The following is a 23,252-nucleotide window of genomic DNA, read 5'->3' as shown; positions in this document are numbered from 1 at the left end:
TTTTGTTAGCCTATGGACTTTCTAAGTGTCTAGATACAGACTAGAGAGACATCATGGATGAAATCCTGGCCTCACTGTAGTCAATAGCAAATTTCCCATTCGAAGTTGTCAGGATTTCTCTTAATGTTAGTGCTGGAATATAGCTCTTTAAGATGTGTGTACCTCCACCTGGTAGTGTAACTTTGTCTTTACCAGGTAACTTGAAAGTATTTGTACCACCTATGGATATTTGTCAGCTGAAAATGTCATTTCTCATAGGGTATTAGTGATGGTGTTCCCCTTGTCAAGGCTGTTGTTCCCAGGAACCAATCACGTTCTTTTATGTCTCAAGGGAGCCCAGAGATCCTGGTAAGTTTGATGTGTCAGTAAAATGCGGGTGCTAGTAATGTCATCATGACTTTGGGAGTAGAGCTAACAAGTTACTGTCTGTCTGAACCTAGAGTCTTAAAACAGTCCCCGTCTTAAGAAACTCTTGGGAAGTACTCAAGAGTCTAATTTCCTCCACTTGTGCTTGTGTAGGCCAAACTAGGCAAAGGTATGCCACACCTGCATATCTATATCTATATCTATATCTATATGTATATCTATATATATATATATATCTATATCTATATCTATGATTCTTTTCTCCTTTCAAGTCACTTACAAAAATTATACACTGCATTAGAACTAGATGGAATTACTTTCACACTGGCTCAGTAACAAAATGACAATGGGAATGTCTTTTAACTTGTCATAATTGTAAATGCTAGTTATTACCAAAACAAAAATCCCCACCATCATTCATTAACAGGAGTGTTGTGAGCAAGACAGAAGTAATTCTGCTTTGCGTAGGCCTCAATTGGACTATTGTGTCCAGTTTCAGGCACCACATTTTAGGAAAGAGGTGGAGAAATTGAAGCAAGTCCAGAGAAGCACAACAAAATGAATAAAGGACTAGAAAACATGATCTGTAAGGGAAGCCTGAAAGAATTAGGTTTGTTTAGTTTGGAAAAAAAGAAGATAACATCCTTTCAGATACTTGAAAGCTGCTAAGAGGATGAACAATTACTCTTCTTAATGTCTGATGATAGAAGCAATGGACTTAAATTGCAGCAAGGGAGGTTTAGGTTGGACATTAGGAAAAGTTTCCTAGCTGTCAAGGTAGTTAAGCACTGGAATAAATTACCTAGGGAGGTGTGGAATTTCCATGAGTGGAGATATTTAAGAGCAGATTATATAAACATTTATCATGGATGATCTAGATGGTACGTGATCCTGCCATGAGGGCAGGAGACTGGACTTGGTGATCTCTCGAGGTCCCTTCCAGTTCTAGTATTCTATGAAATGCATGTGCAAAGCATAGGCCTTCTTATCAATCATTGTTCTAGCTAGCACAAGCATTGATCACTAGCTAGGAAGTATATGCCATACGTTAGTAAGAGTCATAACTCATTTTTTTTTTAAATAAACAAAAAAACTCAGACTCTCTATCCTTTTCTCATGATAGCACTAGCCTCGGCTGGTTCAGTTTGGTGGTAAGCTTTCAAGAGACCTAAATTGACTCAAATGCAAGCTCTGTTAGTGGGAAAGACATGCTAAAAAGAGGGCTATGAGCATTTCACAATGTCATTGATTTTCATCTAACTTACTGCTTCAGGTGACAGCAAGTCTGAACTGCATTATTGGAACACACGGGTGGCTACCATATGATAGAGATATTTCAAACTATTTTACATTCATCAGAGATCCAACTGTGACAAATCCCAAGTAAGTAAAGAGGAGGAAAGGTGCAGTAGCGAAGTCTATTAAATACACACCTGAGGTGGTATAAGTACACAGTCCTTCTAAAGTGATTTGATAGCACTGCTTTAATTATCTGTGATTTTAATTGAAACTTGACATCTATATATGGTGCAACACGTATTTCAAAGCTTTGTACACCCCCTAATACTCATTATGTTACGTTTATTCTCTGAAAATATTGCTTGAGCATGAAGGGGTGTAATCAGAAAGGCCAAAGCACAGTAGGTGTTGTAGCTAGCAAAAGATGTGAAGGACAACACGAAAGGTTTCTACTGGTATGTTAGCAACAATAAAATGAGGGAAGTGTGGGACCCCCTACTGAATAGGGAAGGAAATCTAGTAACAGACGATGTGGAAAAAGCTGAAGTACTGAACAATTGTTTTGTCTCAGTCTTTGCAGACAAAGGTCATCTCTCGGACTGCTGCACTGAGCAGCACAATATGGGGATGAGCAGCCCTCAGGGATAAAAGAACAGGCTAGTGAGTATTTAGAAAAGCTGGACATGCACAAGTCCAGAGGCCAGATCTAATGCATCCAAGGGTATGGAGAGAGTTGGCTCATGTGATTGCAGAGCCATTGGCCATTAGCTTTGAAAACACGTAGCAATCTGGAGAGGACAGTTGGGGAAAAAAGGCAAATGTAGTGCTCATCTTTAAAAAAGGGAAGGCGGAGAATCCAGTTAACTACAAACCAGTCAGCCTCACCTCAGTCCCTGGAAAAATCATGGAACAGGTCCTCAAGGAATTCATTTTGAAATACTTGTAGGAGAGGAAGGAGATCAGGAATAGTCAACAGGATTCACCAAGGGCAAGTCATGCCTGACAAACCTAATTCCCTTCTATGATGAGATAATCAGCTCCGAGGATATGGGGAAAGGGGTATGTGTGTGATGTACTTTGACTTTAGCAAAGCTTTTGATATGATCTTCCACAGTATTCTTGCCAGCAAGTTCAAGTAGTATGTCTTGGATGAATGGACTAGAAGGTGGATAGAGGACTAGAAGGTGGATAGAAAGCTGGCTAGTTTGTCAGGCTCAATGGGTAGTGATGGGCTCAGTGTATAGTTGGCAGCTGGAATCAAGTGGCGTGCCGCAGGCTGAGTCCTGGGGCAAGTTTGGCTCAACATTTTAATTAATGATCTGGATGATAGGATGGTTTGCACCCTGAGCAAGATTGCAGATGACACTAAGATGGGGGGACAGGTAGATATGCTGGAGAGTAGAGAATGGGGTTTGATAGCAGCCTTCAACTAGTTGAAGGTGGTTCTAAAGAGGATGGAGCTAGGCTATTCTCAGTGGTGGCAGATGACAGAACAAGAAGCGATGGGCTCAAATTGCAGTGGGGGAGATCTTGTTTGGATATTTTTAAAAAACTATTTCACTAGGAGTATAGTGAAGTGCAGAAATGGGTAACCTAGAGGTTTTTAAAGCCACACTTGACAAAAAAAGCCAGCTGGAATGATTTAGTTTGGGCCGGTGCTTGTTTGAGCAGTGCATTGGACTAGACATCTTAAAGTCTCTTCCAACCCTAGTCTATGATTCTATGGAAATTGACCATCAAATGTAGGATTCTGTCTTCATTGTGTCTTGTTGATTTTCAGTCCAACTTTTTCTAATTGCCAGCCCTGCAAAACTCATCCTGGCATCTGAGAGTCAAACTTGCTTCATTATTCTCATGTATCATCATGATATATATATAAGCCCAGTGTCTGAGAGTCTGTAACGCTGAAATGCTGGCTTTTCCCTCTGGGCGGCCCGTGCTGCATGGGGAGTGCAGGGCCCAAACGGCCGCTTGCTCCCCCGCGGCGGTCTGGCTGAGCAGCGCAGAAGTCAGCTGAGCGCCACAGCGGGAGGTGAAGGGGGGCAGGGTGGAGACATGCAGTGTGAGAGCGGCTCCAGGCCCCGCCCCCTGGCCGTGAACGTCACCATCCCGCCCCCCTTCGCCTCCTGCCGTGGTGCTCTGCTGCCTTCTGCGCCGCTCAGCCATGCCGCTGCATGGGAGCAAGTGGCGCAAGCGACCATTTCGGCTCCATGCTCCCCGAGCAGCACAGGGAGTGTGGAGCCCAAACGGCCGTTTGGGCTCCGCGTTCCCCCAAGTGAGAGGCAGGAGGGAGAGGAGAAGAGAAAGAGAGAAGCAGGAGGCGGAGAAGAGCTGAAAGAGAGAGGGGGAGGCAGTAGGAGAAGGAGAGAGAGAGAGACGGAGCAAGAGACCGGAGGCTCAGGAGAGAAGACCGATGTGGAGGAGTGACCTGAAAATCCCGTCTTATGACGGGCTAATTGACTGGTTCATAATAAATATTCTGCAGATGTGGCACCTGTGCAATTTAAAAGAACAGAAGTTCAACACCATATAGATCCAAACACGAGGGTTTATTACACACAGCACTGGCAAAGTGTTAGGGTCAGTGAGACTGCCAAACAATGGATTACTATAGATTATATAGGGTGCCAATGGGCATAGAGAAGCCACAGGATGGCAGTTCCTGAGCCCCTGGATAGGTTCTAGCAGCAAGACAAAATTAGCACAATAAGCCAATATTCTTCGTTGAGTAGTGTCCCTGAGGGTGCTCCACCCGAGGTGCTGGGCTTCTCCCAGCACCGCAAACAGAGAATCTTCCCTAGCAGTAGCCCTGCCGGCCCGCACATGCGCTCCTGCTGTCTCGCGCCATTACAGCTGAGCGCGGGCCGGCTTGTCAGTTTCCTTTCAACCGTCCGCGGCCGCAGACAGACCTAGGACGTGCTCTCTCTCCGGCCCGAGGAGAAGAAAAGGGAATTTTACTTTAGAGACTTTAGTTGCCACTTGGCAGTTCATAGTTAGTGTAGTTGTTAATAGTTTTTTAAAAAATCTTTATTTTCCATCCTAATCCCATATTTTGTTGTTCAGTAGCCTTTAAAAAAAAGGGGGGGGGGGCAGCTGTTGATTTTACGATTTACCAAAGACAACCATGCCTGTCTTCAAGAATTTTCTCAGTGTCAGGATGCCATGCCTGCATCTGATGGACTCTCGCGCTGTGTCAAATGTCTGGGGGATGGGTACATCCCAATGAAGTGCTCACATTTTATGAAATTGACAGCGCGTGCCAGGCGCGATCGTGAGATGTGACTTAGAGTGATTTTATCTAATAAAGCCCTCCAGACTCCTGATGGGAGTGAGCTATCCTCCACTGCCTCCGGGACTCACGCAGCTCGCTCATTCACTAAAGAGCTCCACAAGCCGGCTAGACCATCGCAGTGAGTGAGTGTGGGGGACAGACCAGGCACCTCTGGCACGTTGCCGAGGCACTGGCAGAGAAGACGGGCAAGGGCCACAGTGCCTCAGCCCCGAGCCTTGCCTGCCCCAAAGACCTGATGCCAGCTCCTTTCAAAGGGCCGCGGGCAGAATCGGCACCAGCAACGGTTCTAACGGCTGCTTTGAAGCCAGCAACGGTTCTAACGGCTGCTTTGAAGCCCCGGCACCGGCTTATGCTGCATGTGCGCAGATGACCACAGCCCTGCTGGCACCCACAACTGCGGTCCCAGCCTCTGTAGCCACGCTCTCCACGATGCCGCATCAACAGCACCGACTCTGGCACCGCAGGCAAGCATCGGTACAGCCTCCTCCGGCACCAGCACAGCTGTCAGCTCCTTTGGCACCACTGATTCATCCGCATGGCAGCTGTTCTATCAGGGCTGCTTCATTGCCGGCCACTCCACTTCAAATGGCACCGTCTTCCCCTCTTGATTCTTCGGTGCCGGCTCAGGCACAACGTAAGTCACAATGTGTTCGGACACCTTCCCTCACGCCAGACCGAGCTGTGTTATCTCCAGGACCCTGGTCACCAGCATCGTCTTGCTCTGGCAACCATCACGCTCCTCATTATGCCTCCACCAGAGATCATTACCATAGGTCACCTCGTCGTTCGACATCATGCCGTCACTACCGCTGTCACTATTCTCGCTATTCTCACTCTCCATCTTGTTATTCTGTTAGATCTATTTCACTGAGATCCTCAAGACCCTCTGAATATTCACGTTGATACGACACACCCAGAGGATACTCACCAAGACGTTCCCCAAATCACCATCAGAGATATGACCGTTACTATGACGACCATCTTTCATCTCATAGCAGGCAATACCTGCGTTCGCAATCTCCACGATCCAGTTGCCCAGCGTCTGCGCTTGGTGCACCCTCTCCGGCAGTTCTACCAGCTCCTGCGGAGGACACTACCTTAGTTTCTAACCACGATGAACATGAGGACAATCATACCCCGAACAGGGAACCACAGAGCCCTGATTCTCCAGCCAACCATTCATCATTGTTGCCAGATGACACAGTCTTCCCTGGGGAGCTATCTCCCGCGGAAGACCATAAGCAATTTCAAGAGCTCTTTAAGAGGGTTGCTCAATCTCAGGGCATTCAAACTATGGACGTGCAGCAAAAGCAACACCCCTTGCTGAAGAACTTAGTCTTCACAAAAATCGAAACTGGCGCTCCCCTTTGATGAGGCTATCTTGGAGATTGCCAATGATATCTGGCAGATTCCAGCTGCTTCCTTACCGACTAATAAGAGGTCGGATAAGAAATATTTCATAAACCAAAAGGGTATGGACTTTTTGTTCACACGCCCTGAGCCCAATTCCCTCATCATGGACCGAGGCTGTCCAATTTACTATCCCAACAGCACGGGACGATGGTGCATCCGGACATTGATTGCATGCACCTGACAGCGTGGCTCCTAACTGGCTCCAACTGCCAGAAATGACCTATTGTCAGGCAGTGAGGCATGTGCTGATAAACAGCAGGTGTCAAACTACTTACAAGACCTACCTCTACAAATGGTATCGGTTCCAATCTCGGTGTATGGTGAGGAATTTTGACCCTCTCTCCTTGCCTGTGCAGCAGGTCCTGGATTACATGCTCCACCTAAAGAGGGGTTAGCAATTGCTTCGCTGTAAGTTCATCTGGCAGCAATTTCGGCCTTCCGTCTTCCCATCAGCGGTCATTTGCTGTTCGCCCATCCGCTCACTAAAAGGTTTCTAAAGGGGCTCGGGAACCCGTACCCAGCCTACAGGATTCCACCAGAGCCATGGGACTTGGCTTTAATATTGGACGCACTAACTCATCCCCCCTTTGAGCCGTTAGCAACTTGTGACTTGCGCGTGCTCACGATGAAGGTGTCATTCCTGCTGGCAATCACTTCAGCATGTCAAGTTAGTGAGTTGGCAGCTCTATCCATCGATCCACCATACACACTATTTTCTGAGCATGGTGTAATGCTCCGTGTCCATCCTATCCTCCCTTCCTCCCGAAGGTGAAGTCTCCTTTTCATATAAACTAGCCGATAAACCTGCCAACATTCTATCCGAAGCCACATTCTTCACCAGAAGACTCACGTCTGCATACACTCGACGTCAGGTGAGCGCTGGCCTTCTACCTGGACGGAACACATGCTTTTAGGAAGTCTCGGCGTCTTTTTATAGCCATGGCAGAGCATTCGAAAGGCCAACAGCTCTCTGCACAACATATTTCCAACTTAATCGTTTCTTGCATCACGTTGTTACACGCTACGACATGAACCTTTAATGGGAGGGCCTCACGCCCATTCCACCAGAGGCATGGCCGCATCCACAGCTTACCTTAGAGGTGTGCCCTTGCAGGACATATGCCGTGCAGCAACTTGGTCATCTGCTCTTACTTTCGCCAGACACTATGCCCTCACGAAAATATTGAGGAACGATTCAGCGGTGGCACAGCAGTCTTGGCCACAGTGCAGAGGTCATAAGTCCGAAGCACACCGATAGCATTGGACCACTGCTGTGTACTCACCTTGAGTGGAGCACTCTCGGGGACACTACTCGACGAAGAAGAGAGAGTTACTCACCTTGTGCAGTAATGTCTGTTCTTCGAGATGTGTGTCCCCGTGGGTGCTCCACGACCCACTCTCCTCACTGCTTTGGAGCGCCTGTTTTTAGCGTCTTTCAGACGCTTCCGGTTGGGAGGAAACTGACAAGAAGCCAGCCCGTGCTCAGCTGTAACGGCGTGAGACAGCAGGAGCACATGCACGGGCCAGCAGGGCTACTGCTAGGGAAGATTCTCCGTTTGCGGCGCCGGGACGAGCCCAGCACCTCGAGTGGAGCACCCATGGGGCCACACATCTCAAAGAACAGACATTACTGCACAAGGTGAGTAACTCTCGTCTAAAAGATTACATAATTGCTCCACCCATGGCTCACGTTTACATGTATGCTAATAAGCAGGTGTTATGGCTTAAGTGTCATTTTGCAGTAAATAGATTAAATCCGGATTTTGGGTCCATAGAAATGATGGGTGGCATCACCCAGACAGGTTTGCTCGCAGGTACATTCCTCTGTGGTCTTAAAGAGAACAGTAAACAATACACAGCATTGGCAATTTGTTTATCGATCACACCCCTTCAGACAGGATTAGCATCTTTGAGGGATGGATATCATTACTCATGCTGGCTGTCTTCCCACTCCGAACGCTGGCTGGTATGTGGGGAGGATACACTGCTATATCCTCCTGAACTTGTCAGGCAGACTTTCCAGGACACTCTCAAAGAGTTATGTGTCTCTAATTCACGATAAGGCCCCAACTACTGCCCTGCACTTGGGGTTCTGCTGTCTCAACTTGTTTCATGTCTAGTTGTACAAACAAGGTCTGTCTTCTGCTTATCTCTGTTCTCTTTTTAGCCATGTTTTGTTCATTGTTAGCTAGGCCTCAGGCTCAGGCCAGGCCCATGAAGTTTGGGCATACGTGAAAGATTAACAGAGACTGTGGTCAAGTTCTTATATACATATTATTGGGATTTTGGCCCTTCACAGTTCGTATCTTCCAGCTATGTTTTCAGTGAGATCTGCGCAACTTCCATTGCATTCACTGGGTTTGCACAAGGATAACTAATTAGAATTTAACCAACTCTTCTGATGACGGACTAAGAGGAATGAAGAGCATTAACAGGTGTCAAGAGTAGTTAAAACACTGGTCATCAAAATGAATAGATATGACTCTGAATACATGAGAGGTAGAGTTCCCAAAAAAGAAAACTACCATTTTAATCCTTTTTCACATTAGAACTATATTTTAGATTATAGCATGTACCACTCATTTTGATTGTTTATAAGAGGTGGTATGTGTGGTAATCTTCATGTGATTTTGAAAAAAAAAGTTCTGTTAAATAATATAGAAATTCCACCCAGGTAGAATATTTTATAAAGACTTAGCATGAAATCCTGGCCCCCGCTGAAGACAAAGGGAAGTTTCCTATTGACACCAGGGAGCCAGGATTTCATTCATAGTGTTCCTAGGTACATATTCTTTACAGCGCATAATAATACATAGTGCAGATCTTAACTGTAACATTTGTTTACAGAACTCAACGTAGCCTGAGTGGCCCTTTTGCTCCAGGCCTGGAGATCACCTCTAAATTGTTTGTAGTGTCCTATGATGCAAAGTTGCTGTTCAGTGGAGGACATTGGGACAATAGTGTCAGAGTGACATCACTCACAAAAGGCAAACTAATTGGACAGCATGTTAGGCACATGGGTAAGTAAACTATTTTTATTTTGAATTATGAAATTAAATATTTGGTTTTTGTATCACAGATCTGGTGCTTTGACTCAGTCTTTTATAAAGGACTAGAGCAGTGGTCCCCAACCTTTCGAGGTTGTCGGGCGCCCGGGGGTGTGGCCGTTCGCCCGCCGGGCGCCAGGGGGCGGGGACACTTGCACCCCGGGAGCGGTCCCCCCCATAGTCGCATGCCTGGGGGCGCCCCCCCCCCCATAGCTGCATGCCCGGGGCCGGCGCTCCCCCCGCCCAGCGCTGCGCGCCCGGGGCCAGGCCAGCCCCGAGCACCTGGCGGGCGCATGGAAATGCCCCCGCGGGCGCCATGGCGCCCTTGGGCACCGTGTTGGGGACCACGGGACTAGAGGATTTACCCAGCGTTACTGTCCCTGCTGTCAGACCCCTCTCTTTGCATGATATGGAAAACTTCCCATTTTCCTGGCACAACCAAACTTAGACCGTGCTCTAAGTTAGGATAAGAGGTAGTTGCAAACCAAATTGGGTGGTCCAAGCTCTTGTAGTTTAGAAGGAGTTCTTGAATAAAGAGACTCACAGATGGACAGACACATAAATTATCTAAAATATAGAGAGAGATAAGGCTCATTCTTTGCTAAAAGATAATAGGATGGGGTACTTGGGTCACATTGTAACAAGATAATAAACTAGTTTCTCCCATTTTTACCATCTCACTCTGTGGTTCAAGTAGTACCAGTGAAAACCTATGCACTCAAGTAGTTATACGGTCATTCCAATGATAAGTCACTCTGGTGTGTATTAAAAACAGTCTTTATTTTTTAAAGATAATTACTTTCAACATTTGTCCTGCTTCTGGCTAGTGCCATATTACTACAAGTAGGATCTCAGGCTCTAATATTTAGTCTTGAAAATGTATCTCACATTCCTGATGTAGAGTTGGTGTGTTTGCAGATGTAACTATGTTTCTCGCACACTGCACAGCATTATATTGCTACCAAATGTCAATCCGTTTTAAAGCCAGATAAAATGTTTACCTTAACTTTGCATCTAAACATAATTGTTTTATTTCCTTTATAGATATTGTAACTTGTTTGGCCATAGATTTCTGTGGAATCCATTTAATTTCAGGTTCCAGAGACACAACATGTATGATATGGCAAATAGTTCAGCAAGTAAGTATATCTGCGTATCTTTAGAAGCAGCCTTTTGAAGGATTTTGTTTTAGTGTTTGTTTACCAATCTACCAGCCCAGTATGTTTAGACTGATTAGTGTTTCATCAGAATTGTTGTTTATTGATTATTTTGCGTGCTTTCTCTTTCATGTTTGCAGGGCAAAATAAACTTTGAAAATTATCAGAGGGGTAGCCATGTTAGTCTATAACTTAAAAAAACTTAAAAAACAAGTGGTCCTATAGTGCCTTAGAGTCTAACAAAAAATATATAGTATCATGAGCTTTCATGGACACAACTCACTTCTTCAGATGACTGGAGTAAGATCTGAAGAAGTGGGTTGTGCCCACAAAAGCTCATGATACTATTTATTTTTTGTTAGTCTCTAAGGGTATGTCTACACAGCAAAGTTATTTTGAAATAACAGCCCTTATTTCGAAATAACTTTTCTAGCATCTACACAGCCAAACCGCTATTTCGAAATAAATTTGAAATAGTGAAGCGCTTATTTTGAATTTGGTAAACCTTATTTTATGAGGAATAACACCAAATTCGAAATAGCTATTTCAAAATAAGTGCTGCGTAGACACTTATTTTGAAATAGGGGGCCTCCAGCCTTCCCAGGGTGCCCTGGTGGCCACTCTGGCCTCAACCAAGAAACTCTTCTCCCTCCCCCCTACCCCAGAGCCCTTAAAGGGGTAGACTCTGGCCATAGCGCCTGTGCCAGCTCCAAGTCTGCCAGCCCAGAGCCAGCAGTCACTGCCCCTGACCCAGTGGTCCCAAAACATGAGCCAGCAAGCCACTGGCAGCCAGCCCTCTACCGCACCCCAGGAGCAGTCTTCCAGTGGCTTTTTGTTCAAAAGCGGCGAGGAGTCCTATGGCATCTTATAGACTAACCGAAGTGTTGGAGCATAAGCTTTCTGTATCTGATGAAGTGGGTCTTTGCCCATGAGATGCCACAGGACTCCTCGCCCCTTTTGCAGATTGATTAACACAGCTACCCCTCTGATACTTGACACCTTTTGTCCCATGCTCCGGCAAATTCTCTGGTTCGGCATCAGGTCCCACAGTTGCCAGACTAAAGAGGCTCAAAGTGTAATGGCTTTTAGCATCATTATCTTCTCCTGATGTACCAGCAGATTATCAGTTTTCAGAGTTAACAAAATTTTGCTCAGCCCTATGATATCCCTTGATTATCTTGGTTTACAAGATGGTCTTTGTAGACCTCTACTCCTCAATATGCAAGTTGCATTTATTAAGGCTGTTAGAGAAAATGGAACTGTTACAAGCTACAGCTGATTTGTTTCTTCTTGTGTCTTATGAGAGTCATTTAGAGCTAAATCCAGTTAGGATGCTGTAATGTCCGTACATTGGTACATAACATCTAGCTTAGCATCAAGTTAAAAACACTGCATTTCACTATTAACACATTGTCTAATGGGAGTTGAAATTTAGGCCCCTAGCTCCGTCCAGTGGCTGGGCTCCCTGGAGAGCAACATCTCCATAATGAAATGTGGATTTCTCTGCCTGAGCTGCATGGTGAATACATGACTAGATGGATTATGGGAGCTGTAATCCAGCCAAGATGTAATCATGACTCATATAAAAGAATGGATGTATTTGTATATGTCAAAATTTTTATATTTCCTAATCAAATATTTTCATAATTTCTATATTGCCAAAAATTTCAGAATTTAAAATTTTAGTCCTAATTTGGCACAAAAATCAATGCTGAAATGTCAGAATTACCTGTGAGGGGGAAATTTCAAACTTCACTTAGCTTCCACAAGAGAGTTCTAAGCTCACCTTTCCGGGTTTGGCTCCATTTGCACCCCCTACTTTCTTCCTGAAAGCAACTATAAATGTTCAGTGACTAGTGCATGGCAAAAGTGGTACCTGGCTAAGTGACTGCAGGATTTTTTATTCACTGCATACATCTATCAGAGTTTCTGGTTTCTGGTCAATTAAGAAAACCAGAGTATTCCACTCTACATTGAATTGATCTGAAATGAAATATTTCAGTTAGGTTTTCCTTATGGAAAATTGAAAGTTTTAGGAAAAATCAAAATTTTCTTGTGGAAAACATTTGGTTTTGTCAGAAATTGCCCCAACCAGCTCTGCTTATTTATTTTATTTGGTCAGACTAACTTTTATGCAAAATAGTATTCACTTCCTTTAATTACATTATGAAGAAGGCAGTAAACTCAAATATTAAAAGACTTTAATTCATCCTTGTGGCACAAAAAGGGATGCTGACTTGGGATGCTATAAACATGTGAGCAACAATAGAAGTAAGGTGTGATGTTTGGCCTACATTGATGTGATGTTAAAGATAATCCTGCATGTGTTATTCAACTATGAGATAATCTATAAATGTACATTTTATGTTGATATCAGGGAGGAGTTCCTACGGGCCTGGCACCTAAACCCTTGCAGATTCTATATGGACATACGGATGAGGTATCCAGTGTTAGCATCAGCACTGAACTGGACATGGTGGTGTCTGGAGCCAGGGTAAGCGTCTTCATGATTCTTTTTCAAAAGAGTGATATTTACTACTGGGATTAGGGTAGCCTGAAAAAACTTTTGTTACCTAATTTTCTCTTTTTCCTTTTGGATAAGGAGGAAGTGTATTGCTTCACATCAATACGGTTACACATTGTATAGTTCAGTTATTCTCATCCATTTCTCCACAGTATAGACCACACCTCTTTCAGACAGATGAAAGTTTGAAGTATATATAATCATCTGAAATCAAATTTCCTACAAGAATACTTATGCTACAGAACTCCTTTGCTCCCTCAGCAAAGGCAAACTACTTGCCTTTATCTCTGAGGCTCATCCTGTTCTATCAAGCTCTTGACCTCTGTTTCCACTCTGCCCGCTTTCATCACTAAATAGCCCAGTTTTACCTCAACCACTTTTGTATTTTGTCCCATTTCACCCGTTAGGCATGGGAGGTGGCGCCCCATGAAAGATCTGTAAAGTCACCGTTTTGGCTTCCTGATAATTCACTGCTTTGCCTGATGCTTCCAAGACACTTGATAATGGCTAGACAGTGGGTGTCCTGTGACTGCTACTTTCTATATGAAATGTAATTTGTTTCATGGCTATCTTTGCCTCCTTCCTCACACACATTTGGTTTTTTTTCTCCACCTGTTGTCTCCTCACATGCTGAGACTGTAAAGATTCTCTTCTCCTCCCTCTGTGTCTAGCAGTGCCTAGCAGAGTGGGGACTTGATTCCTGTCTGATGCCTGTAGTTGTTTCTTCAATACTACTACTACAGCTACACCTTCAGATCTTTTTAAATGTTCTTTGCCCTTACTTCAAATAAATACCTTATGTAAATATTACCATAAAGAAATAGCACTGAGTTTTTTGTCTTTACAGGATAGCACTGTGATTATTCACACTATTGGGAAAGGTCAGTACATGAGGACTTTGCGACCCCCTTGTGAGAGTTCCCTTCTGTTGACTGTTCCCAACCTGGCAGTATCCTCAGAAGGACACATAGTTGTTCACACAAGTATAGAAGGAAAGACTTCTCTCAAGGTACTTCACAAGTTTCAACCTGACATCATAGAATGCTGGTGTGTGGTTTGCTGTAAACATTAAACCTAAATGTACCTGTTTTTTTTAAATTTAGTAGAGATAGTTTCTTGGGAAATTTGAGTGCATACTGCCCCACAGATGCAACCAATGTTTCTCAAACATCAAGAGGGACAGCCTAACCTAAAGGGACAACCTTTAGGGTTGAAATTGTAACTTATTTTCACTGTCTGCTCAGCATAGGAATGCCTCTGTTGATAATGGCTTGTGTAATAGGGATGTTAAAATGTGTTTATTTTTCAGGGGTTACATGTTTACATGCTGCCAGGGGGCAGAGGGGGGGTGGCAGGTGGCTCCCCAGGAGCTGGTGCTTGCAGGGAGCCAGCTTAAAAGCCAGCTCCCCGCATGCACTAGCTCCTGCCTGCCCCACAGGTGGAAGTGCTGTGTATAACCACATGCATAACTGATGAGCCCAGGCTTGTAACTAATGGTAAGAATAAAAATTGGAAAGAGGCTTGTACCTAATGGTAACAGCCTATGATTAACTTTCAGGACATGCTGCAAGGCCCAGCTTTTCTCCTTGCCCTGTAGGATTTGGCAGGGCAGATGAAGCTGGGAATGAGGAGACTGGTACTGGTTCTGTTTGGTGGTGCTTATTACTTTTTTGTTGTATTCATGTTGCTGTAGAAGTAGTGCTCTCTGTGGGTGAGTGCCAGAGGCTATTTAAGTATGAATATATTTGTAAGTTTATCAAGCATGCCCACAGATCAGACTGTAATATGGTAAACAGATAAACAAACACTGCATTTTACAAACTGCTATCAGATGCCAATAGCTTTAGGTTACTACCAAGCTTGGTTAAATTCCTATTAACAAGCTAAAGGTATAATTAATTAGGGATTTATTAATCTTTCATAAGTAATTTCCTTTTAATCTCTTAAGGATAAGAATGCATTACATCTCTATTCTGTGAACGGGAAGTATTTGGGCTCTGAGAGTCTAAAGGAGGAAGTGTCAGACGTGTGTGTGACTGGTGAATACATAGTGATGGGGAGCCTACAAGGATTTCTTTCTATACGAGATCTCTACAGGTAACAAAATAGCATCAATAAGATTATCATTGCATATAATCTTATATAAGATTAGCATATAGTGGTTTATTTACATACAAGTATTAGTGTATGATGTGAAGATCATATTATTTTCAAAAATGACTAATCTATCATTGACCTGTCCCCTGATATTAGAAAATCAATTTACAAAGGAAATTGAAAATTACAACTGGGACCCTTTATGCTTTTCCATGATCCTATTTGACTTTTCTGGACACTGGAGGGTCAGAAAGATTTGTCAGCTAGGGATGCCATGTTTGGTGCATGACCACACTGACAGCCTTATCCCAAAACTGAGAGTGTCATTCTCAGTGTCCAGAAAGGGGAAGAGTTGGATGCAGACTTGGGGCTTGATCCAGCAAGATGCTGAGTATCAGTGATTCCTATCAAAGTGAGTGGGAGCTCAGGGCTCAGTTCCTTGCAGAATCAAGCCAATGTTGTGCATCTGTAACTTCAGTTTAGAATTCCCTGTTCTTTCTGTTATGCAGATTCATTGGCTCTTGCCCCAGAAGGAAGAAACACACCTGCTACGGGAAACTGCAGCACTAAGTCTGCTCTCTTGTCACTCTGCAGAGAAGATTTCTTTCTTTAGTGATTGTCACCAGTGCTCAATCCTGTTACTAAACCTATATTCTAGGGATGGGATTTGACCCGCTATGTAGACGTGCACTGCAACTTAAATTACAGTGTATTGAAACATAAAATGGGGTTTCACTGTATCTTGAGTTCATTATCAGGGGGTTAGCTGTAGTTTGGCTCTATCCATTATGTGTAATGTATAGCAGATAAATATTGAATATATTTTATGTGGTTTTACTTGTTTCAGCCTGAACCTCAGCATCTCCCCCTTAGCCATGCGACTGCCGATTCACTGCATTTCTGTTACAAAAGAATACAGCCACATCCTTGTAGGCTTGGAGGATGGCAAGTTGATTGTCGTTGGTGTTGGCAAGCCAGCTGAGGTAAAACCCACCATCAAGAACTTTGTCTACCGAACAGTGGGAAATTCACTGATTTCTGCTTTCCAGTTGAGCAAGTGGTCTCCTCTCTGGCAGGGCAAATTTAAGAGCAAGTTTGAGTTTTCAGTGGGGAAGAAATAAGTTTTGAGATGGCTTTGTGCAGAGATTTCTCTAAAAGAATATAGAGAATGCAGATGGGGAAAAAGCAGACTCAGTTGGACTAACCTGCTGACTTTGTCACTAATAGTTTAATAACCAAAGGTGAGAGTAACTAACATTTTCTGAATTGTGCTAGTGTTGTACATCACTTCTCAGAGACAAGTTCTGAATAGTATGTGATGTCTTTGTTATAAGTCATGAAGTAACTTCCCAGAAGAATATTGGAAACACAAAAGAACGAGCTACTTTCTTTTAAGTTTTGGCCTGTGTCAGATACCATCTACTACTGTTGCGTACCTTTAAAAAAACAACAACGCTATTTCTCACCATTCAGAATCTCTTGTTGTAACTGCACAAAGATACCCTGTGTAGCCTCCTCTATTACAGAGCATTCATATGTAAAATAATAATATCCACTTTGTCATGTTGAAAACAGGGGTTTCACAATAATTATTTCTTGTAGCACCTCTGTCAAAGTATTTCACTGATATTATGAAGGGGGTGGGGGCAGGGTTAGGCTTTCTGTATCTCTGGAGTGCTACGGTATATTTTAAATGTGAAAGTTCCTCCTATCAATTACTATATCCAGCAGTGTGACTTTAAATTGAGAAAAGCTCTACTTGACGGTCAGTATTTGCTAGAAAAGTATTTATTTAAGTAACATGTTTCATTAATATTGAAACCATATTGGCATCATAGTTCAGATGTCTGAAATTTTTCTAGTTAAGGGAACACAAGGTTTATTAAAATATAGCCTGCTTAAGGTCTTCACAGAATGAGAGCCTGATCCTGCTTCTATTGAAATTGCTGGCAATGCTTCCATCAATTTCAAGTTAAACCACTTTTTCTGTTTTAGAATTAATGGATCTTGTGTTGTAGATAAAATACTTTTGAAAAATCACCAGTCTTTTACAAATATTTTCCAGTCTTAGAAAAACTCTTTGCTAGGCTGAAATTTGTCATTCATTAGCTGAGACTTAAACGAAATTTGATTAATAACAAAGAAATCTGACTTCCCCACTTTACTATGTTGCTAGGGTTGGTTTCCTCCGAAGTATAAGCAGGTTTTTCCATAAGATTTATCAATGTTTTCAGTTTATAATTCAGAGCATTTGGAGGATTGATATCTGTAAATCTATATACAGATTAAAAACAGTAATGGAAGGGACAACATTTATCCCATATTTTCCTGTTTCCTTTGATTTGTAAAAATAATTGTTTAAAAGGTATTAACATTTTTATTTGACAAGTAAAATATGGAGAAATTAAGGACTTTTCCTACATAATCTCTGTTACTACTTGGGCTTCAGTGGTGAATACTGTATTTAGCCTTAGAACACAAGGAGGTTCTTTCTACTTACATTATTGCACATAATAGTGCTGTTGGGACAAAGGCTGAACTTTTGCTTTTATGCTTTGACAATCAGAGATGGAGTATGATGAATGTGTGTTCTGGTATGGAAAACAATATAGTTGGTTAGAACACTGCAGAAGTCTGCAGAATTGTCCCATTTGAGCTGAGACCTCTGTTGGACACTGATGCTATGATTTATGTTGAGCGACTAAACAGAATCTGCCAGACTTACGACACAAAACTTAATTTCTGAAATTATGAGTATCAATACACTTTTCTGAATTTTGTGTCACTAAGAGATGATTTTCTTTAACCATAAGGGATTTCCTATTCCGGTCCACTGCCAGACCGGATAATCCCTGGTTGGGTAGATATGAAGTTAATTAAAAGTTTCTGATACAATACTGTCATATTCAAATATTATATAAATTCACAAGACCCATAATTTAACATTGCCTTTTGTTATCACTTTGAACAGCTTGTTGTCTTTATTTATAGAATATTCACTATAGATTAAATTTGTGTAATAATTCTTGCACTGAACATTTCACCTAGGATCAGTGGAAGTCTAGAAATTTGGCATTATGAGAACTCCTCTCTCTTTCTCCTATTTTAGCACTCTTCATTTCTAGTGATTCCTTCTTAAAATGTTCTTCCTACTAATTTTGTTCATTTCCACTTGGCAATTTTTTTTCTTTTTTAACAAAATAGCAGTTTAAAATCCAGATAAGAACAATTTTAAAATAGGTAAAATATGAGACCTGGCTTGCCTGACAGTTTTGCATTAAGTGTTCAAAAGTGGAAAAGATAATAATAAAAAATTCTTTATTTTTTGTGCTAATCCAAGAATCATCTGAAAACGTTACCTTTTTTGTTTGAAATAATTTATGTTGCTATAATTTTGTGTTTGTGCAATACCTTGTATTGTCTGCACTTCTCCAGAATCAGCGTCTGAAGTTCCTTTTTTAATTTATCCACCTTATCCTTTCCCCCTCCTTTTTCTCTGGATTACTTTAAACAGATGCGCTCAGGTCAGCTTTCCCGAAAGCTTTGGGGATCAAGCAAACGGCTCAGCCAGATTTCATCGGGAGAGACTGAATATAACACTCAAGATTCCAAGTGATTGCTGCTTCTGAATTCTCTCATGGATTCCAGAAATTTTAGTTTTTTGGTCACTCTAAACATATCTCTCAACTTTCTGATAAGTGTTTCAGGGACTTATCCTTTACAGTCAGTTGAAGACCAACGTATGGGAGAGGTACAGTAATTTACATATGCAAACATGCAAATTAGTCCATCTGCTTTTATAACTTGTTCCTAATTACATTGATTTGGTAGCAGTGGAACTTTTTCTAGTTAATGTTCTGGAACTGAGTTTCACAAAAAGACCTCTAAGTGCATTAAAATACAAATGATATCCTATCCTGGGGAATAATGCTAGATGTTCATTACTTACTTGGAAGATACTAACTCAAATTCAAGGAAAATATCCCATTTACACCTTGACATCTTTGTAATTCAAGGATAATAAACTTAAAATTCCTTAATTTGCAGATATGCTGATGAAATTGGGACAGTTGAGAGTTATGACTTCAGATATATTTTTCAGACCAATCGGCTTGCTGTATACTTTGTAGATTATTAATAACCTCCTATTGTGTGGCTCCTGAGAGAATCTCAGTAGATTATTCTTCAAGGAGCACCTCAATGACACTACTTGATTGTCGGAAATGGTTTAATTGAAGTACAAAAATGAATAAGAATCTCATAGGGACTGTGGTAGGGTGAAAATTTGCTGCAGAAAATTCTTTATGCTGTTTGGCATAGCAACACATATAGAAATCCCTTTTATGTTCTTGTATTAATACAGAGGGTCTGAGAATCACATTTCTATGTCTGTTAAGATTAAGTTGTTTTGTATCATTAATAATGTAATTACGGCAAACCAAAATGTCTAATGTCAACGTTTAGATCACCTGAAAAACTGCATCATAATTTACATTTACCGTATCTTGTCTTTTGGTTTTATATTTGTCAAACAAGTAACTTGGTTTAGCCATATTCATGTTGCTGGAGAAGTAATTAGAAATATCCACATACTGTGTACATTTTGGAGGTGTTTTTGATGCACGTGTTTAGTATGTGGCGGAAGAAGACATTGTAGCCCTGAAAATACAGTAAACAACAAAAAAAAATATTCAAAAGCTGAAGTACTCTTGAGAGTACCTTCAGGGCAAATGTTTAATTTTTTTAGGTGGGGAATATGATTATGTAAATAGTGGGAAATATTGTTCCCTTACAGTAATAGAAACAAGAGGTCTCTGTAGCCAATGCAGATACAGAATTGATTTAGTTAATATTTCTGACACCCTCCCCTCTTCCTTATATTATTTTTTATGGATATGAGTAAGTGTTGTATCTTTTCTAAATACGGTCAGATTTCCCCTAAGATTGGAAAGCTGTTGATCTATCAAAGAAATCTCATACAATGTAGTCTAATTTCTTTCACTTGTAGTTCCATATTTGTTGAGAATCTAAGGAAACAGTAATCACTTTTTCAAGGACACATTTTTTCTGAAACCAGCTTCCCATTCTTAATTTCATAAAGAAAATAATGATCCTGTATTATGCTTTTATAGAGTAAATATTTTAATGACCGTATTACTAACTAAAGAACTGTATTGCTTGTTTTAGTTGATACTTTCAAATTATCTGATCAGTGAACAAATTAGACAAGATTATGGATAGCTATAACATTTAACTAATTGCTGTGGCAGATCAGATAAGTTGGAAAATTGAGGAAATGGAAACATTTCTCTGTGGCCCATGTAAGTATGGTATTTAACCCCATTTCTCTCTGACACCTCTCCTCTTTACCCTCCCCCCCTTGCAATGAGTTTTGGACATGAGAAGAAAGGCTACATGAAAAGAAATTAACTAGTTTCTGATACAATAACAATGCCAAGGAAACTCTGTAAGTATTAAGAGTGGATGTGAATGTGAAGTAAGTTTGTCTATTGTAATTGCACAAGAGATTTTGAAGAGATATCAAGACAGAAATTTAGAAGAATCAGTTCTGAATGTGTAACTTTGGTAGTTAAGTGGTATTATATTGATGGATTTATAACTGTACATTTAAGAGTTTAAATGTGTATATTTGGAATTTTTTTAAACTACAAGACTGACTAGAAGGATCAAAGTGGAGAAATTTAGAAAGTTAATGTTCTTTGTAATGCTTGGCCAGAACTTAAGTCTTTCTGTTGTCATTTGTGCAGAGAGGTTCATAGGTGAATTTTTGAAAGCATCTTTGTTTTAGGTATTTTATGCAAAGGGTTTTTTTTTGTTTTTGTTTTTTTTAAATTTTTGAACTAGTGAAAATTTTAGCATTTGTATCCATTTAAGAAAATCAGGGAAACTGGTCAACCTCCACAAAATGTAATGTAAGTTTAGAAATTGGAGAGATGTGGGCATTTTTGTATTATAAAGATAATATGAATATAAAACAGTTTTTAATACATGGATTTTGGTGCTTTAAAGCATTAATTAAGCCTCACAAATGTTAGCTGCTGGTCTAAATTAGCACAACCCTCACAATGCTCTGTCTTGGCACTAAGGGAACAACCCTGCACAAAACAGCAGCAAGATCATGAGTGTACAATGGTGAATGGTAAGCTGCATTTACATACTACTTGCACTTTGTACAGATTGGCCATAGCTGGACATCTGGTCCCTTGAGGATGAAAATGTCCTCCTTAAATTCCAGTCTGTTCTTTTCATGAACCAGCAACAATCAGATTTCTCAACTAACAATGTCTGTCTTCCAGCAGCACTCTGCATATCTTGAGTTGCCTATACTTTATCTTTAAAAGGAAGCTATAAATAAAAGAGTACTTGTAGTTTGTACTTGAGAGAAGAACTTAGTTTGGTGTTTCACCTGTTTTTGTTTATTTTCTTGGCATTTTTCTTGAATTAAGTATGCAACTTTTTTGTGGTTGTAGTGATGGCTGGTTTGCAATCCACATTGAACAGTGGACACTGAATTAATGCACTGCACTTCTAGGATTTAAATTTGTATTTCTGATGGGTCTTCAAGCTAATAGAGCTCCTGGATTTCATTCCCTCTTCTCAGAGGAAAAATGGTTATCAAAATACAACTTTTCTTCTTTAGTCTCTTTACACTAAGATTTATTTATTTAACTTTCTTTTTTAGAAAGTAAAGCTGTACCTTGATGCAGTTCTGACTCTGAATTCAGATCAGGCTAGTCTGACTACATAGTTGTTTAATAACACTAAGAATTTTTCAACACTCCTTTCTAGGTGTTCTGGTTTTTGTTTAAGTATTGGGGCCACAGTGATATCGATGGAAACAGAAAAAAAATTGCTTACCTGTGAGGGAGTCTTAAAAGAAAAGTTAAATGTCAGCAATGCAAACATACAGATTTTTTTTAAAAGCTGGATGTGGACTTCTCATGATTTTTAAACTAGATTCAGTAGTTAGCAGTATTCAGCCACATCCACTTACGGTCTGGAGAAGTGCTTAGAACAGTTTTTGTAATAAAATTTGTTAGTTTTCTTTATCAGTTTATGTTGCAAGCCTCAGTGATGGTCATTATTTTTTACTGTCTTTATGTACTGTTGAGAATGTTATCTGATATCATACTAGGCATTCATTTGGGAAATGCCAACGTTCAAAGAGTTATATGCTCATTGTCCAAGTTAAAAGTAAAAAAATACATGAGTTATATTGCATCAATGTTTTATTTTCTGTGTATCAGATTCATCTTGTGCAGTCTTTGAAACTTTCCCTACCATAAACTACCTACCTTCTCACACTAGCACAAACACTCAAGCACTCTGTTTAAACAATCTTTTCCTCTAATTTAAAATGTTTGTGAAAGGGGCCCTTGATTTAGAAAGCACCCACTTACGTCTTTGATTAATCCAGACCTTCATCTAAGCAAAGCTTTTCTTCATGACCTGCTTTAATACAAATACAGTCCCCGGGTTACGTACAAGATAGGGACTGTAGGTTTGTTCTTAAGTTGAATCTGTATGTAAGTCGGAACTGGCGTCCAGATTCAGCCGCTGCTGAAACTGACCGCCAGTTCCGACTTACATACAGAATCAACTTAAGAACCCCAAGCGTCCCCAAGTCAGCTGCTGCTGAAACTGATCAGCAGCTGATTCCAAGAAGCCCGGGGCAGAGCAACTCTGCCTCGGGCTTCCTGTAGTCAGCGCTGGTCAGTTTCAGCAGCAGCTGACTTAGGGATGCCTGGGGCAGAGCAGCTGGGGTGCTGCTGGGTTGCTCCAGTAGTGCTGCTCCTCGGCGCTACTGGACCAACCCAGTAGCACCCCATCTGCTCTGCCCCAGGCGTCCTGATTCAGCCACTGCTGAAACTGACCAGCAGCGGCTGAATCAGGACGCCTGGGGCAGAACAGCTGGGGTGCTGCCGGGTTGGTCCAGTAGCGCCCAGAGCGGCGCTGCGGGACCAACCGGCAGCTCCCCAGCTGCTCTGCCACAGGAGTCCGGAGAAAAGCCTAGTCTGCTGGGGGGGGGGCGTACTAGCTGTGCCCCCCCACCTCAGCAGATCAGGAAGACGCGGGCGGTGGACCGAGACGCACCG

The 23,252-nt window shown here is 41.7% G+C and overlaps 1 protein-coding gene across 4 annotated transcripts in view; it reads left to right on the top strand.

Moving 5' to 3' along the window:
* The window catches only part of NBEAL1 (neurobeachin like 1), a 166,462-nt gene extending 143,717 nt beyond the window's left edge, over window positions 1–22,745 (top strand). For all 4 annotated transcript variants that reach the window (XM_075933832.2, XM_075933831.2, XM_075933830.2 and 1 more), the window contains 9 exons: window positions 259–348; window positions 1,640–1,749; window positions 9,158–9,330; window positions 10,402–10,496; window positions 12,892–13,008; window positions 13,886–14,047; window positions 14,987–15,135; window positions 15,983–16,118; window positions 18,650–22,745. In XM_075933832.2, the coding sequence (XP_075789947.2) occupies window positions 259–348; window positions 1,640–1,749; window positions 9,158–9,330; window positions 10,402–10,496; window positions 12,892–13,008; window positions 13,886–14,047; window positions 14,987–15,135; window positions 15,983–16,118; window positions 18,650–18,751 (1,134 nt within the window). In that variant the 3' untranslated portion in view covers window positions 18,752–22,745. The remainder of the gene's footprint in view (window positions 1–258; window positions 349–1,639; window positions 1,750–9,157; window positions 9,331–10,401; window positions 10,497–12,891; window positions 13,009–13,885; window positions 14,048–14,986; window positions 15,136–15,982; window positions 16,119–18,649) is intronic.
* Window positions 22,746–23,252: the final 507 nt, after the last annotated feature.

Source organism: Pelodiscus sinensis, chromosome 7 (assembly GCF_052426305.1).
Source record: "Pelodiscus sinensis isolate ZL-2025 chromosome 7, ASM5242630v1, whole genome shotgun sequence".
Lineage (NCBI taxonomy): Eukaryota > Metazoa > Chordata > Testudines > Trionychidae > Pelodiscus > Pelodiscus sinensis.
Note: the sequence above shows the minus strand (reverse complement) of the source record. Positions and strands in the feature narration are given on the sequence as shown.